General features: G+C 35.1%; 1 protein-coding gene across 1 annotated transcript in view; it reads right to left on the reverse strand.

Moving 5' to 3' along the window:
• LOC121413411 (DNA polymerase zeta catalytic subunit-like) overlaps positions 1 to 14819 on the reverse strand; it is a 44753-nt gene extending 29934 nt beyond the window's left edge. The window contains exons 1-14 of the mRNA XM_041606221.1: positions 14625 to 14819; positions 9172 to 9352; positions 8404 to 8590; positions 7665 to 7739; positions 6449 to 6530; positions 5656 to 5779; positions 4915 to 5121; positions 4096 to 4200; positions 3390 to 3483; positions 2524 to 2657; positions 1915 to 2031; positions 1297 to 1425; positions 1025 to 1142; positions 212 to 333 (exon numbers count right to left, since the gene is read on the reverse strand). Coding sequence (XP_041462155.1) covers positions 212 to 333; positions 1025 to 1142; positions 1297 to 1425; positions 1915 to 2031; positions 2524 to 2657; positions 3390 to 3483; positions 4096 to 4200; positions 4915 to 5121; positions 5656 to 5779; positions 6449 to 6530; positions 7665 to 7739; positions 8404 to 8590; positions 9172 to 9310 — 1633 coding nt within the window. The 5' untranslated portion in view covers positions 9311 to 9352; positions 14625 to 14819. The remainder of the gene's footprint in view (positions 1 to 211; positions 334 to 1024; positions 1143 to 1296; positions 1426 to 1914; positions 2032 to 2523; positions 2658 to 3389; positions 3484 to 4095; positions 4201 to 4914; positions 5122 to 5655; positions 5780 to 6448; positions 6531 to 7664; positions 7740 to 8403; positions 8591 to 9171; positions 9353 to 14624) is intronic.
• Positions 14820 to 18574: the final 3755 nt, after the last annotated feature.

Genomic DNA, 18574 nt, shown 5'->3' on the forward strand with positions numbered 1-18574 from the left:
CAACTTGCAGTTTTTCATATGATTTTCTTGAAATTTGCAGCCTAGTGCTAGTTAATTTCATTTATTGAAAAAAAACACGATAAATTCTGCCAAGAGTCCCCTTCAAGCTAGATAAAATTTCTCTTAACGTCTTTAAAATAGGAATCAGTGATCCCTGTAGTAATCCTAAGGAATTTAAGAATTCAGTAGTCGATGGGTTAATGAGACTGACCTTCTTCTGGTTTGACGTCTGAACTTCCATCAAGTTGGGGAATCATCACATCACTACTCTGAGTTGATTTCTGAGATGCATCTCCTCCTCCATCTTCTATCTCACTAATGAGATTATCCAAACTATAAAAAGAGTAAACAAATGGAGAATTAAAGAAAGAGAAAGTTATAATAGTGGTGATTCCGTGTATATGTACCTCCGATCCCTATTTGTGGGACCTACCCAAAATGATTTGTCTAATTGTCTATATTTTCTAGTTCATATAAAGAATTATAATACTCCTAAATTATTATGGCTTTTGCAGTTCGTGAGGTGAAGAATGCAGAAAACTTGGGTTGGACTTATAAGAAGGTTGATTACTTTATGGATTTTCCCATGGAAACTTGAACAACATGGATGGTTCATATTATCATGGCACAACCTGCAGCAAAACCAAATTATGTCGATCTTTTTGCCGCACATCAAAGAAAGAAGAAAGAAACATAGACCAGCAACAAAAAGTTTAGCAATTGATTGTGTACATCATGTGCAATCAATCATACAAGTTATCTGTATTATCAATTGACAAGTTTTTTGCTAAGATCCAAGAACAATGCAAGACACTGTATAGTATACATAAAAATATGACAAGATTCAGAAATTATTTTTAACAATAAGCTATAGAGTAATTTTTGTAAAATTGTGTATGTTCTTTAAGAATGATAAGCTAAATGAAATCTCTCTCATTTTTTCATTCCCCTTTTCTTTGACAGGACCCTAAAAATAACTTGGGTTTCTAATTGATAAATATTTACTGGAGAAAGTTATACTCACTCTGCACTCTTATCTGCTTCTTCAAGTTCATCACCGAAACCAATCCAAGCCTGAGACATCTCTTTCTCTTCCTGAGCCTCAAGCTCTGGGCTATCTTCATCATCAGAATCTGATATATCTAATGATGATAGAATAAAAAAAAAGGATTTGGACAAATCATCATCATCATCATCATCCCCGTCATCATCATCGTCATTGTCGTCGTCATCATCATCATCATCACCGTCATCATCATCGTTGTCAACACCATCATCATCATCTTCATCACTTACCAATTCCAGAAGGCCTAGGATTTCCTCTAGAGCTTTGGGTGCTCCTTCTCCCAGAGAGTACCAGGTCTTCTTCCTCCTCCTCATGAACAAGATCTACCAGAAGATTAGCAAGCTCCTCATCACATGTATCTGCATCAAAAGCAATAAGCAGATATTGCAAATCAAAGAACATGAAGATGGTATCTACTATTTCTTTATTCATGCATCAAGCACGATATCACGATTACAGATGGAATTATCTTACTGTGGTTGAGGTATTTTTGGTTACCCTAAAATTCGACTATTTCACATTAAAGTTTGAGGAGATTTGAGCCTATTAATTTGGAAATCTAATTAGATGTGTTTTTAAGCTTCATTGTAAGCCAAGAATAATTATAAACTAGTAATTTTGATAAACATGTATGTTAACAATGATTTACTTTCCAACAACAATTTTATGTCAAATTGCTTTCAGTATGAATCTAGCTACATGTAGTCTTCAATAAGGCTAATGAACTCATTATGCAAGTAATAAATTGATTACGATTTAAGTAATAATAGTTCTTAACCAAGTAAATTACACTGAAAGAGATTATCTTAATCCAGGTATTGAATTGAACCTTCAGCCCAAAACTGTACCTTGTGCCTGAGATTGTGACAATCTCTGTGAAGCTTCCAGGATAGATTGAACTAACTCCTCATTGACGACTGGTGCAACATCTCCGCTGAAGGTCTGTCGTTGAGATGGTTCACTGTCTGCTTAACAAATACAAAGAAATGATCACCCACCAATCTCCAGATACCAAGTATTCTTATAACTTACTAAAAGTTACAAATCAACAATGCAGAAAACTAGTAGTTTATTTTTACCTGACAAATGGGAACAGATGTTACATGTAGATTGTACAAGTAGATGGTGATATCACAAACTCTAACTTAGTCAGGATTTTTTTTTATTTTCAGATAACAATGAAAACACATGGATAATTTGCTTTCCAAATAATTTTAGATTCGCTTATAAATTCATTTTTTACATTATCTGAAAAGAGTAATCTTTGATTGATAAAAAATATATATGTGTTTCTAAGCATACAGACATGTGAGGTATTAGGTATATCAAATTTAACAACCTTCTTACAAATGGCCTCCACACTTCCATTCAATTGTTGGCTTTCACAACATCATTAATAACATGAAGTGAATACAACATTTTTCAAAAGGAGATCTAAATATGAAAGAAGTTCTTACCTGGATTTTGTGAGTAGTGATATTCCACTTCATTGGCAGGGGTGCATGGGATACTTAGCTGGGAGGGTGATATATCCTCCTGACTATTATCTATGTCCATGGGCTCATCCTCACTACTGATGACTTGACTCTCCCTGAGGAAAAATGGAAGAAAACATGCATAATGCTACAAACAAGAGGAGAATATTTACTTTTAAACAAAGTTAAGGAATGCATATTTGCTGTATAAAATTACAAGTACGATTAAAATTTCAAAATAAACCATTAAACACTCTTTACTAAAAATCACCATTCTAATCCTCATTATCACCATCATAATTACATTCACTTAGTTTTCAGCAGCATCAGAACATCTACCATCATCATAATCACAATCGTGATCATCATCATCATCATCTTTAGTTATTGTTGTAGCTCATTTAGATGGTATTAGTTTAGTTTACTATATTTTATTGTAAAGCACATACGGAATGAAGTATTAATTATTATGCGCTTAATAAATCTATTATTATTATTATTATCATTATCATCATCATCATCATCAACATCATCATCATCAATATCATCATTATCATCATCTTCATCATTATCATCTTCACCAACATCATCTTCATCATCATGATAACCATCCCTTTTATTGGTAAACTTACGAACCAACATGCATCAAAATCATTGTATATTTCCCACTTAATAATTCCTTATCAAATTGAAGATATTATTACATCATCATTAACTTCATTACAAATATCACCAATGGCATCTCATGTCTGCAGGGTCAACTATTTATTCATCTGCATTTGTTTATGACCGATTCTTCCTCTTTTATTACAATTAAAGAAAATTAATTATACTATTCATGAACTTACATTTCCTGGAGATCTTTGACTTGTGTCTCCACAATCTTCTCTAATCTTGTTCTCCAATTCTCCTCTGCGCTGAAGAGTAGGATCTCTCCCCGCTCTGAAATTATGAATCACATAATTCAAAACAATAGCTGGCTGTAAACCCCTAATCACTATATCGTCAACATCTAACACCTGAAGACAAGTGTTTAAGAGGACATCTTCATTCCCTAAACTGAACTATAGCTGTAGAATTGGAGTTTTACCATCCCATTGGAACAGGTTCAAAAATAGTAATTGCATAGTAAGGCAAGCACTGATAAAAAGAGTATAAACCATGTAATACAATCAAGTTGGCAAATCTGTCCTAATTAAAGTCTCTGGATCTAACTAAAATCAAGGAATAGCTAGCTGTTGAATGAGAGTTTCACAATCTAAATTTGAATATGACTGATACTGATTTGCCAGGCAAGCTCTGATGAAAGAGTAAAAAAAATTTTGCGAAAAAGGGGGCCATTCGCTCCTTATAAAAGGCTATGGGTTTAAGTAAAAGTTAGCCATAGCTCTACAATGCGAGAGTTTCACAATTTAAATCTGAATGCATTCCACGATGACATATAACGATATATGATAAAGAACAGAAGAGAAGCATATACACTATACTGTAACAAAGTTGATCAATCTCTTTGGATAGATGGCTCTAGATTTAGCTATAAAAATGATAATTTACTTGGTGAAGATGGAGGTAGTAGTTGATCCATCTGATTGAGTTGTTCTCTTCTCTGTCTCTCATCCTCCCAGATACCAACAAGACCTGGATTTGTCTCAGCATTATCTAGTACAATCACAATAGGAATACAATATTTTGTCTCAGCACTGACTTATACATTCACAATCAGAATACAACATTTAAAATTTTAATTGTCATTTTGAACATTGCATTTGGTCTTTTCCTCTATCTCTCTTCCTGAGATTTAAATGCAAAGGTCCTGTCACATCATTCAACTCAAGCATTACAGGCGAGTTACCGGCAAATCAGACTTGCGCGCTAGTACAGGCAACTACGTGTGTGATAGGTGCCAGATACTTGCACAGAATGATGAGATAGGGCCTTAACCTTTGCAACGGATGCTGTTTACAGGCACATCTATAATTCGACTTTGTGACTAGAAAGAATGTTTCAGATATTGCATTTTTTATAATTCACCATTTTTACTAAAGAAGTTACCAATACCAAAATAGTAAATCAAACCCATGCTTCTGGAGAAGCTTGGGTTCGGAGATCCTGGAAACACAACAGCTACCGATAAGAAGAATCATTGCAGCATTTGCAAAACAACATATCCCTGTTGAATTAAAACACACTCTAAAAGAAAAACGTAATTTGGACCACTGCCTATCTTTCGAGTGTGATACACCTGCATACATGAATTGGAAGAATGCTACACCTACATGAACATATGGAAAGACTAGGTCAATGTATCAAGGGAAACTTGATGCATATCATCCTTAATCCCATTAAATCCTAATCCAATCTTAATCCACTCACCTTGCAGGTCCATCCTATTGAGTATATCCGCTGCCACCGCATCCACCTCAAGCTCACAGCTGCTCTGTCTCTTGATATCATCCCCTAGCCATTGGGATGATGGAATGTTCTCATCCGCCCAAAACTGGGTACAGATACTCATACTACCACTGCTATGACGTCGCCTCAGGGGCGTGGGGGCACCAGGAAGGCTGGTGTCTTGGAAGCCTGAATGTTAAGATGCAGATGTAATGGAAATCATTATCAGGGTAAAATGAATTGCATTACGTAATGGATTCAGTTCTTGAGAATTGGGGAAACGTTAGGGTTTACAGCCCATACACTGAAATCTTATTAGGGTAAGGCAACCTTCTATTGGTAAATCTCCTTATAACAGCATGAATGGGGGGGGGGTGAAGGAGGCATAACAATTTCAAAGGGTGATGAGATTGGAAATTGAGGCCAGTCCATAGGGCATCAATCATAATGGCCTTTGATGACCTTCATAAATCAAGCTCTGGGTTTTACACTGTTGATGTTAAGAGACTATGAAACCTGTAAACAAATGCTTTATAACCCTCCCAGGTCCCTGTAAAATTATATATTCAATTGATTTCAACTGTAGATCTACAATTAATTTACTGAAAAATCACAATCAATTACTTCCCACATCAGTGCAATATGGAAGGTACACTTTAATGCTCATGTACCCCTCTTCTAAATTTGATTGTGGATTAGGGTTATCTGATCAAAAGTTCTTACTTGTAGATGGTTTTGGTGATGAAGGCTTCTGATTGGCTGAATCTGTAACCTCCTCTGACTTTCGAAACTTCACTGCAGCCAGATTCAGCATGTTCATTCCATACAAGTTATAGTCAATGAGAAACTGTCATTTGACAGGAAATAAATATGTATTATGCTTACAATGGATGAACAACTAATATATCATTTCAAAATCAAATTTAAAACAAAGACCAAAATAATATGTGTCTTATACAATAACATACATGTATGAAGAGATTAGGATAAGGGTGAGAGTTGTTGAGAATATGTATGCAAGGATTAGATATAGAATTTGATTTTGGTTAGGATTTGACCCAAGTTCATAAGTTCATAAGTGATGAGGTTTTAAATATGGTTATACCATGACCATATTAGAAACCTCATCACTTAATATGAACTTAGGTCAAATCCTAACCAAACTAAAATAAAATTCTACATCTAATCCTTGTATACATTTCTCTTCATACATGCATATGATTGTACAAGACACATATTATTTTGTTCTTTGTTATGGTTAGGTGAAGAGTTAGCTTTGAGCCTAAGATTGGGCATAGGATTACAGTTAGGTTTAAAGATAATGATTATTGATTGCCTCTTAACATCAAGATGAGGATATCTCAATTTAGATTTCCAACCAAAGAGAAATTTCTTAGATTGCTTACAACTAGTCATGAATAATCACGTACTCTATGAAATAGAAATATCATTATCATATGAATATTATCATCTTTATCATTATTGATTAAAGCAAGGATTATTCAACATATCTTACCTGTAGGTTGAAAGGAACATGAGATTCATGAGGCTGGAAGATTTTATTCATAACAGCACCATTCTGAAGAAGCTCAACAGCTCTGTAAAAAAGAAAGAAATGCAACACGCTTTAGATGAATATATTAAATCAACATAATGATGAATGGCCATGAATAGATATTTACACCATAAAGGCAGGCAATGAAAATAAAGTTATATACAAATTTCAGTTTAAGAATACACCTCTATAATGAATCAATCTATACAATATGATATCATAATTAATAAGAGCAAAAAGATTGATAGAGTACTGGTCATGCAAGCCAAGGTTTGTGGTTAAAATCCAGATCTGGGCTGTATGATGTTCTGTCATTCTTTTCTATGATTTTGATTTCTTTGATTCCATTCTTTTATGAACAAGAGTTGATCATGTCATGCAAATTGCAAATTATAATAGGAATACTGATGAAGACAATGAATAATATAAAGGCACTCCATAAAATATGAATATCATCACGGCTGTATTATCACTCTTTTCTATGATTATGGAATATCTTTTTTTTGCAATTTGAAAATAAAGACCCCTCCATGATCTTGTTCCTGTATACAGGGCTCGAATTAATCCAAGGCCATCCAAGGCCATGGCCTTAGATGCCCTCAGAAATGGCCTTGATGCCCTTTCAAATATTTGTAGACTTAAGGCCAAAATAACTGCCCTTTTTTGCTGTGGCCTTGGTGCCCTGCGGTAATCCAGTGCATGTGCCCCATTGAAAAGTGCATTTATTATTGATGCCCCTTTTTTTGGTGGCCTTGGATGTCCCATAAAGTGAAAACTGCCTGCCCTTTCCCTTAAGTGCCCTTTTAAAAAAATGGCCTTGCCCCTTTAAATTCTTAATTCGAGCCCTGCTGTATTATGTTTTTCCTTCTGAATATACATGTACTATTTGCTCTATTTATTTTCTAGTCTTCAATTTCACAAGAGATACAGGACATGAAAACTGAGGTTAGAATGTATATGACTTTTCTGAAGAATAGCCCCAAACCCCAAGATAGACCTAAAACACCCTTGCAATGTGGCACTGTAAGATCTGAGAGTATCTGGTTTTCATACATACCAGAAGACTTGAAGAAACAATAGTAAGAAAATCAAACACCTCATTCGAAAAGATAAGCATAAATTAACAATCATGATATGTGTTCTTGAAGATGAAGCAATAGAATGATTTTGTTCATACCTTCTCCTGACAGCAGGATTGTAGAAATAGATTTTCAAAAATTGCCTCTCTGACTTGTGGTATCCATAAAGAGGTCTGTAAAGATATTAAATCACATTTGGAATACATTATTGGAAATATTTGTAGGATTTCTTCATGTTATATCGTAAAATTTAAACAAAAACCTACTTGAATAATTGACATTAGTGCAGCTAAATATTATAGATATTTTGCAGCTATACCACAGTATTACAATCTGATGCATTGTCATACAAATGAACTTCCTAATAAACATCCCAATCTCTTCAAAAAATATTTGACCAAACTATTTAAGTCCTGACTTACAGGTTTCTTTAACAAATAAACAAGATCATTTGCATATTCAACTTGAACTATGTTACAGTGATAGAATCCTGAAGTATACAAAGTCATTACAAGTCATTACACATGGAATCCAATCTTCCTGCAATATCCAATAAAATTCAAGTTATAAATCATATGCTATTGAGATGCATGTAAATAAATTGCACATGTAGTATGTTGGTTTAACTACTCTGCTTAAGCATTCATGAAAGTGTTTCACAAAGACTGAAGTCTGACTAAAAACTGCACTTCAATTGACATGTGGTAGAGCACTGTCCAGCGTGATCTGACCAATCGCACATTGACACATGCATGACTTATAGTCAAACTTAAAGTTTTGTGAAACATCCCCCTGATATCAGCAGTATCACCATGACATGGAGGCAATGCAACTTACATTCCCGAAACAAGTGAGATCTTGAAGACATGCTGGACAGAGGACGAAGCCTTCCCTTGAGCCACCTGCAGGGCAGTGTCCAGACTACTGGCCATCTGATGAAGGTAGCGGTCAGTAGGCTGGCTGCCATCATACGGGATGTAGATGTAAGGAAAGACTCCATGGACATGCAAACATGTCTTCTGGCCTGTAAGACAGAAAAATGATACAGTAAAGCAGAAGAAAAATGAATTCTATAATAATTTTCAAATGATTCACAGAGAGACCCTCACATTCAAGAAGCCTGAGGGTTAAGCCAATGAATTTTTCTAAGATTCTCAAAATGTGACAACTTTTCCACAACAGAAAGACTAATGTTCTGCTTATCATTCCCCTAATGACAACATCTTTCTTGACATTTTCGATAGAAGAATTCACATCAGATTCAAGGAAAACAAATTGATGTGCTACAAAAACAAAGACAATGGAGTATTATGTGTACTCACATACATGTATGCTAGCTTTTTGTTATCAAATTCTCTTACATGTGGGGGATATATATAAAAGTTACAATTTTTATGAAGATCATGACTATTTGTTTACAATATCAAAATCAATTGTAAACTGTATTCTTACTTTTTTGTAACTGTGAACTGCACATTATCGTGTTTGTTAACTCTTCACTTCTACAAATAGAAATGTATCATGTTACAGGAAAACCTATTGGCATAATTAATGAGAAGAATTGCTACATGAGTAACAATGGGGGGAGGGGGTATGCCTACTTACCAGATGGAGTTGAACCAAAGACCCTGATGACTGGGACCTGTTTGACCTCTGACCCCCTGAATTCTGAAAAGGTCACATCCAAATCTTCAATGGGGGATGTCTGGTAGTAGTTGAGGGTCACAATCCTAACAGAAAACATCTTGTCTGGTTGACTACATGCAGTTTGCAATCATCTCTATTCCTAGCAAAGAAACAACAAGAATAGATAATTAAATGGTGATGGCATGACAAGTCAATTCCAATCTTTATTACAAAAAACAAAAAATTGGGCAACTTCATTTTGTTGGATTGGGATATACATGTACAATGTATTAGGTTCAGTTTTAATTACCCAGGGATCACACAAAAATTCCTGTTTACCATGTTTTCTTTTATCAATGCTGTTGTGTAGGACATTAAAGTTACTGTCTAACTTCATTCAGGGGCTAAAATATTTTTATCATGCAGCTAATGCTGTAATAATAATTTTGCAAACTTTTACGTTAGACATGAATCACCAAAAACTTTGAAACCAATTGGTTGCTTTCTTGCTGTGATAATAGTGACTTAACTAGTAATTTTTTACTTATTGTGAAACATAAAGTAATACATGTACTTATGAAATAATATTGTCAGGGTTTCCTAAACCTTCTGCTTGACACATTATTGCATGCACTGACAGCATATAGAGCTCCACAGCTCATTTTTTGCAAACCTCCAGAGTTACCAAAATACTCTTGAGTACTAAGTAGTTCAACTTCCTGTTATACACTCAATCATTCACCTTCGCTTGTTTACAAACTCCACCAATGTCATCTTAGAATCCCAAACCCCCCATTAACTCCTAAACCCTGACCATGAAAGACCAACCCTCAGTGACATCAGCTAACTAAAAGGAACAAAAGTTATAAGAAGTATGACTCATACTACCAGCCCCAGTCACTGCACAGAGCATCACCACACCCCTTATACCAGAGAAAGTTTAATAGACAGTTACCTATAAACCAATTGCATTCAATATTTGGCAAAAAACAAGCTTCTGGTCGTAAGTAAATAATATTTGTTTCGCATATTTTTTCAATTTTATTTACAATAATATTCAACATTTGAACTACAGAAATACACATGATATTTGTTTGATTAAAAGATTGCATTTTAGTTTTGGTCCAATTATGCTAAGTGTTTGATATGTGGGCACTTTATTCAACCATATTTTTGTTCAATTCTATTTTTTATGACATTAATGTAACAGTAAATTTTGCTGGTTTTATTTTAATCTGTACTCTTACATTTGGCTTTCCATACTTTATTGTTTACATTCAACTTGTTTATTTCCATTCCTACTCATCTCATCCTTCTTTCCATCCTCTCAATCCACATACATTGTCATGATCTCATCTTTCATTCCATCTCCACAATACATCTCACATAGCAACACAGGTTCATTGCATTTCATTCATTCATTCAGTTTCCCCTCAGTCATGCTTCCTGGTTTTCCTTTAGCTTTCCACTCCACATGGTCTTATTGTTTAATTCTCATTAGGATTCAGTTTAACTCATGATCACCCTTCTCTATTCTCTGATTGGTTCTTATTTTTAAATAGGGTTAGTTCATTTTATAGTTCAGACCATTTTCCTTGTATTTGATTGGTTGGTTTCTATGATTATCTAATGTGGGTACATTGGCAGAAGATAGGATTGGAAAGTAAAGTTAGTGCTGATCTGGACTTCATCTTGTTAACTTCTAATTTATTCTGTGTTCACCCTATCTTCAGTTTAATAATTTTAGTTTAATTAAAGGAGAGCCTAGGAGATTGTACAGGAGAGCATAGGAGACTGAGTTTATGATTTTACATGATTTTACATGATTTTACAAGAGTACAAACAGTCATGTTACAACTGGTGGCAGCGGTGGCAACTTTGTGCCTTGAGAACGCTGCATCAGGAAAAGAGGAATCAACCAATGCTGTTACCCCTAAGCAGTGATGTGATGAAACTCACAAAGATGTTGAAAGATGTGGGAAATGAAAACCAGTCAATCCTTAAAAAGGGCTGCAGTGACCCCCATGACACTCGAGAAGCATGGATGAACTTGTCTGAGACACTTTTGGCTCAGATCATCTTGTTCTATCGACGCCGAACGGGTGAAGTTTCCAAAATGAAGTTGCAGGATGTCAAGTACATTGACCGCATCCCTGATTCTACAGTCACCAAGTCACTAAGTGTATCAGAGAGGAAGTTATGTCAGGCTCTTAGAAGGGTTGAACTAGTTGGTAAAAGGGGAAGAACTGTGCCAATGGTCCTTACAAATGAGCTTGTAGGGTGGATGGAGACTGTTGTAAACACCAGATCACTTACTGGTGTCAATCCTGACAATCCATATGTATTTGCAAGAACCTACTATGACTCCTTGGGGCACATTCGTGCAAGCGATATCCTACGGAATTATAGTGAAATCTGTGGAGCTGACAACCCTGAGACATCGCGTAGTACAAAGCTGCGAAAGCATCTTGCGACATTGTGTCAAATCCTCAATCTTGAAGAACATGAACTAGACATCATTGCTACTTTCATGGGGCACGACCTTAGGATCCACCGGGACTTCTATCGCCTACCCAATGATGTTTTGCAGGTAGCAAAGGTGTCTAAAGTTCTACTTGCACTTGATCAGGGCAGTACAGCTATGGCTAGAGGGAAAACCTTGAATGACATCGAAGTCAATATGGAAGAAATCGTGGAGGAGACTGAAGAACCTGAGGTTAAAGATTACGAGGCAGACCAAGAGGATGCTGATGATCCAGGAAGCGACTTGTTCTCACCTTCAACATCTCGGCATGGAGAGGATGGCACTGAAGGTGCAGCCAAGATACCTCCTCCATCAGCTGCAGGTCATTGTGAGAAAGGTAAAAGAAGTACCAAACACAGACACGTGCCCTGGTCCAAGGAAGAAAAGCATGCTATTTACAGACATTTCCACCAGCACATCTTAAACAAACAATTGCCTGGCAAACAAGAAATTGAGACATGTCTTCAACAGGAACCATGTCTGTCACGCAGGAAATGGAAAAAAAGGAAATCGATTTTTGTTAAGACAATTTGAATCTTAAAAAAAGAAAGCAAGGACAAAATGTTCACGAAACAAAACTTAGATTGGTTGCAAAGTTGGTAAGTTTTTTTGTTGATGCATGATCCATTTTCTCTTACGGCAGTTTGTTGTATATTTTTTTTCTTTTGGACAAGCATAGCTTTTCAAGGATATTGGTTTTTCGATACTTGTGATAAAAAAGGAATATGTGTTTAAACAAAAAGAAAATAAATAGGATAAAATGTGATATTTCATTTAAATTCACAAATATTGCAAGAAATAAATTGAGTTTGGAAAAAAAAAAGAAGAAAGCTAATTGTTTATTCGAAAATACTCATGCAACAATAATATGCTGATACATATTGTATTAATATACATGTATACTATTTGTACTTTTGCAACTAACAGTAAGATGGCCATTGGTAATAGTTAATACTGATTTGAATAATTCTTATTTCTCTTCAAAAAAAAAGTCGAAATATACATTTTTTTTCCATTCTTTGAACTCGTCTGTTTAGGGACGACCGCTATAAAAAAGTATTAATTACATAGATTGTGTTTGGACATATGGCAGTTCTGCTGATTGTTGCAAGAGTAATGACTTATTGATTGATATTACTCTGAATAGTTGAAATTTAAGGTTCCTTCATTGTTTTTTTTTTATCCTCTTGAATTTTTGGCTTGTTAAAAAAAATAATAATTCATGCTAGAAAGAAAACATGGATCAAAACTTAAAAACTTCAAGTGTATATTGAAAAATGAGGACATTTTTAATGAAGAGGGAATCTTATGTAACAGTAAATTTTGCTGGTTTTATTTTAATCTGTACTCTTACATTTGGCTTTCCATTCTTTATTGTTTACATTCAACTTGTTTATTTCCATTCCTACTCATCTCATCCTTCTTTCCATCCTCTCAATCCACATACATTGTCATGATCTCATCTTTCATTCCATCTCCACAATACATCTCACATAGCAACACAGGTTCATTGCATTTCATTCATTCATTCAGTTTCCCCTCAGTCATGCTTCCTGGTTTTCCTTTAGCTTTCCACTCCACATGGTCTTATTGTTTAATTCTCATTAGGATTCAGTTTAACTCATGATCACCCTTCTCTATTCTCTGATTGGTTCTTATTTTCAAATAGGGTTAGTTCATTTTATAGTTCAGACCATTTTCCTTGTATTTGATTGGTTGATTTCTATGATTATCCAATGTGGGTACATTGGCAGAAGATAAGATTGGAAAGTAGTCAGTGCTGATCTGGACTTCATCTTGTTAACTTCTAATTTATTCTGTGTTCACCCTATCTTCAGTTTAATAATTTTAGTTTAATTAAAGGAGAGCCTAGGAGATTGATTGTACAGGAGAGCATAGGAGACTGAGTTTATGATTTTACAAGAGTACAAACGGTCATGTTACATTAATATTCAATATTTGTACCACAGAAATACACATGATTATTATTTGACTCAATGATTGTATTTTTGTTTTGGTCCAATTATGCTTACTACCTAATTTTGCGCATGGTTATCTATAGATATCTAATTAATATCTTGAAAAACTGATATCACCAACAGAAAAAGCGACCCAAAATTACTCAGTATCATTATCTTTTGTAGGTAAGGTCTCAATTTGTGAAATATTGGTAAAACATCAGCAAATTCTGTTACCTTTTGTCCACTCTGAGAAAATCCGATTTTCTCGACAAGCATAAAAAAATTGCCAGTTTGCAAGCAGAAAACTCAAAATCAAAATCTGATACCCTCCAATTTTATGGCAGAACCTCAATCTGATATAATTATCATCCCTTTGTCTGCTTGATTTTGTTTCTAATGCTTTGCAAAGCGATCATGCGCAAATTGAGGTCATACTTTCACAACACTTTTTAAGCCGAGCACGCACTAGTCCGAGTCGATCGCCATACGACCGTAACCCTTGACCTACTTTACAATTCTGTCAAGCAAATTTGACTTTTGGATCTTGCCTTCCATCTAGTATTTATGATTTTGATCAATTTTGTGTGAACTGTGTCTGTGAGAATTTTTTTATTGAAAATCAACTTCACATTCACAAGACACAAATTATAATTTAAAAAAATATGCGCAAAATACACGTATGGTAACCCCATCATACGTTTCTACTACCAAATATCATTTCACAAGTACAAGCACATGCTCTCTCTAAAAAAACAAAGAAAAAACAACCTTAGGCCTACAAAATCAGTAACAATCTCATTTATAGCAAAAATAAAAATCATCATACTCATAACATGATTTACAGACATGGATAACTGCATACGGGACTGAAGTAAAACCCAAACTTGCATTTTTAATTATCTGCATATGCGCTCGCGTAGAACAGATACAATAAAAGATATACTCACTTTAAGCTATGAATATGTTTCTAATTTATCTACTCCTTGAATTCGTCGAACATTCAGAAGAAAAGATTACATTTTCAGGCGCAGGCGAGTCAAAACATGACCATGGTCCAAAACAAATTCACGATCCAGGGTTATTTTTGTGACTCATCGACAAGCCTTTATTTACAATGACGAGAGAGGGCGCACGTCCGAAATACATTTTCTCAGCTTGAGGCTTTTGAACAAAGGGAGTCTTGTGGTGTCCATTTATGGGCAGAGAGACCAAAAATATTATGTGCAACTAAATTCCTTTTAACCAGGGTCATTCTGTATTAAATCATGCTTTACTCTTAAATGAGCTATTATTTAAAACAAATTTTAGTTTCCGTAGACAGATTTTGTCAATATTACATCCCATTGTCTCACGATCGGGTTTGGTATCTTTGTGACGTCACGTATTCTAATTAGAAATTCCTCTGTGATAGCTTGGGAAATCATCATTGTTCTACCAGAAGGACGCGTGGACGGCACGCGACACCCTCGTGACGTCAGATATCAATTATTGACGGGTTACTAATATAGACCTATAAGACTTGTTGCCTTTTGTACGTCAAGGTATTTCCATTTTCTCAGTTCAGACTTTTAAAAATAATATAAGAACTAATAATAATAATGATAATAACAATTTAAATTTTCTTGGAGATAGGGCGGGTAAAAATAAATGGGGATAGTACTTACCCTTATAATTATCTTCGAAACCATCATTCAGAGGCAAATTGAAAAGATGTGGGGTAAGATGGAGCCGCGTAAGTGGCCGGGGGGGGGGGGTCCGGCTAGCCATGCAAAAAAAATCACAATCAGATGGCATTTTGTAAGAAGCCCACCCCCCCCCCCGCCCCGAACCGGTTACAAGGCCCCTGAGATGACGGTAACAAATTCATTTCATTTGTGCTCTATGAAGGACAGACTCCTTTAGACCTTTGGTTTAGTCCCGTTAGTATTCAGATCTATACCCCTGACGGCTGGAAACAGCGCTTGGAGCGCATCATGCAAGTCATGATCAAGTCTTTTTTTTAATTTAAGTTATCTTGATCAAGTCTTACGGCTTAGAAGAGCCTCTTTATTCTTTTGAAAAGTGGACAGTTCAAAATTAGGTCTACAGGGGCAGCTAGGAGTGGTGCCATCGGGTATTTATATGTCCATTAGAGGGGGAAGAGCACTGATTTCAAAGTCTTACACCCCCCCCCCCAAAAAAAAAGTGCGTGCTTGCGCCAACACTCATTTTTCTAAGGGTGTTAAAAATGGCCCGCGCCTTAAAAATTGACACATTCATAAATAATTATGTTGCAATTATTTGAGTCAATTTGTTTTTACTGTACTAATAGGCTTGCTTGTATTGGTTACACTTCGTAATTCCGAAGGTTCTTTATTCCGAAGGTTCGTAATTCCGAAACACGTAAATTGCCTATATATACCTCGATGTTCGTTAATCCGAAAATGTAAAAGGGTTCGTTAATCCAAACATTTGTGGCGTAATTTCGAAGGTTCGATAATCCGAACACGAAATAAGGTTCGATGTTCAGAAGGTTCGTTAATCCTAAAACAAAATAAGATTCGTTGTTCCGAAGGTTCATTAATCCGAAAACGAAATAAGGTTAGTTGTTCCGAATGTTCGTTAGTCCGAAAACGAAATAAGGTTCGTTAATCATTACGTTTTCCGACTAACGAACCTTCGGAATTACGATCAACCTTCGAAAATACGAACCTTCGGAATAACGAAGCTTCGGAATTACGAATGTATGCGGCTTGTATTATTGCCTGGTTGAGGATCTATGTCAGTAATAATTATTCTCAAGATATTGCTGGGTATACATGAAAATAATACAGACATTTACTGAATTACCAACAGAGAATGGGCTGTTCATGACTGAAAAATGTCAAAGAATGTCAAGAATATTGCTTTATTTGATTCGTCGCATTGTGTGTATTATGATCAAACTTAATTCCCATTTCAGAAAACAGTTAAACTTTAATTATGCGTAAAAATTTAATGAAAAATGAAACTGTTTTATGGAATAAGAATAAAACGTTCATTCATTATATAAGGAACAATTCATTTAATTGGGACTTAATTCAAACTGCTGTTTATATTGTATCAATTCCTTAGGTGCAATCAATTTGATGCACCCTGCATGCCAAAGAAGTCAGTGTGGACAGTTGTTTCGGCGTCAACTGATAGAGACCTCATGAAGCCTTTATGATCACGGCATCTTTGAGAAACGTCATTTTGACAACTTTTCTTAAAGGACAACCATAACACTGCATATGACATTTTAAAATTTCGCTTAATTTCACAAAACAGTTATATGCACATCCTGGCTGGTATGCAAAATGAGGAGACTATGATGTCATCAACTCACTATTTATTTTGTATTTTATTACATGAAATATGAAATGTTCAAATTTTCTCCTCATTGTCAAGTGATGCAACGATTATTTCCTCCCTGAACATATGGAATTAGCAGTGTTTAATTTTATATGTTTCAGTCAAGTTGGTCCTTATTTTCAAGTCTGTAAAAAATGAAATATTGTATAATTCAAACAATAAAAAACAAAATATAAATAGTGAGTGATGGTCATCATCGACTGAGTCACCTAGTTGTGCATATCACCGTTTTGTGAAAAATAGGAGAAACTTGTCATAGCTTTTTTATTTTACATCAGATTTTGATGAATTTCAGCACTATGCTAGTTTGATTTTTCTTTATTTATTCAAATCAACTTTTTGTTGGAGTGGACTTGCCCTTTAAACAAATATATATATGACTTTAAAGGCACTCAAAAGTATCATGCCCCACACCTCATGTTGGCCTTCTCTTCTTCCTTTTTTTAAAACAAACTGAGCAAAGTGGCTCTCTGATTATTCAGGTTTCTAATGATAATTTGCCGATATTTTGATTAGTCATAATAATAGGGGAAGACTTGCAATTGAAAAGCAGGAAATAGCAAAAAATAGGCAATTAACACGACAGAAAATCCACAAGATTTTATAAAAATGCGTGCTTTAATTCTCCTTATGATACACATTCATAATCACTCACTGAATAGTTAGCGCCTGACATTCAATTTACTTATTTTGTTAATAACTGTTACACTATTACATATAGTATAAAGGTGAAGAGCAGAGGAACTGCCAGATTTGTAAGCCTATCATTCTCAACTTTTGTCCATCTATAATGGTCCATCTAAAATAACCGATATAGGTAGTCTAAACAAAATTTCAGCTAATTCCGTCAGTTTTATTTTGCATTGAAAGTACATGCCCTCAAATTGGGTAGCAGATTAACTGGACCATATCGAACATAATGGATTCACCTGTAAATTTAACATACTGTTGTAAATGTATAAGAAAAAAATAAACCTCATAGTGATTTTGTGAAAAAGTATTATCAACAGGGCGGGTCGGGGAAAAAAGAATCATGCGCCCATCTTTGGGGCTCAGTATTGCACACAATTAAAATCGTGCGATGAATAGGGATTCATCTTGTGTCATTCCTTAAGAGAGAGGATAAAATCAAGTCCATTTTAAGGGTTGAAACTCTTAAGCAAGTTTAGTCAATGTTTGAGGGAAATTATGACAGATTTTTATTTGGGCGCAGGTGGCGATATAATTTGCTTTTTTAGCATCAAGAACCTTGTTTAATTTTATTTGGTCGTGTATAAAAAATGACCAAAATACCGGCCAAAATAATGAATACCGCATAGATCATCCCCTTGGCTATCACCAACATAATGGTAGCAATACACATTCACATCTGCATATCAATGCATTGTAACCAAATGGTAAGCACAGTAACACTAACTTGGAAATACTCAATGATGTCATTGACGCAAGTTTTTAGAACAACGTAATAGAATGGCACGTATGCTATTAATCAAAGACTTTTATTTTCATCAACATACTTTTCTTT

Source organism: Lytechinus variegatus, chromosome 4 (assembly GCF_018143015.1).
Source record: "Lytechinus variegatus isolate NC3 chromosome 4, Lvar_3.0, whole genome shotgun sequence".
NCBI lineage: Eukaryota > Metazoa > Echinodermata > Echinoidea > Temnopleuroida > Toxopneustidae > Lytechinus > Lytechinus variegatus.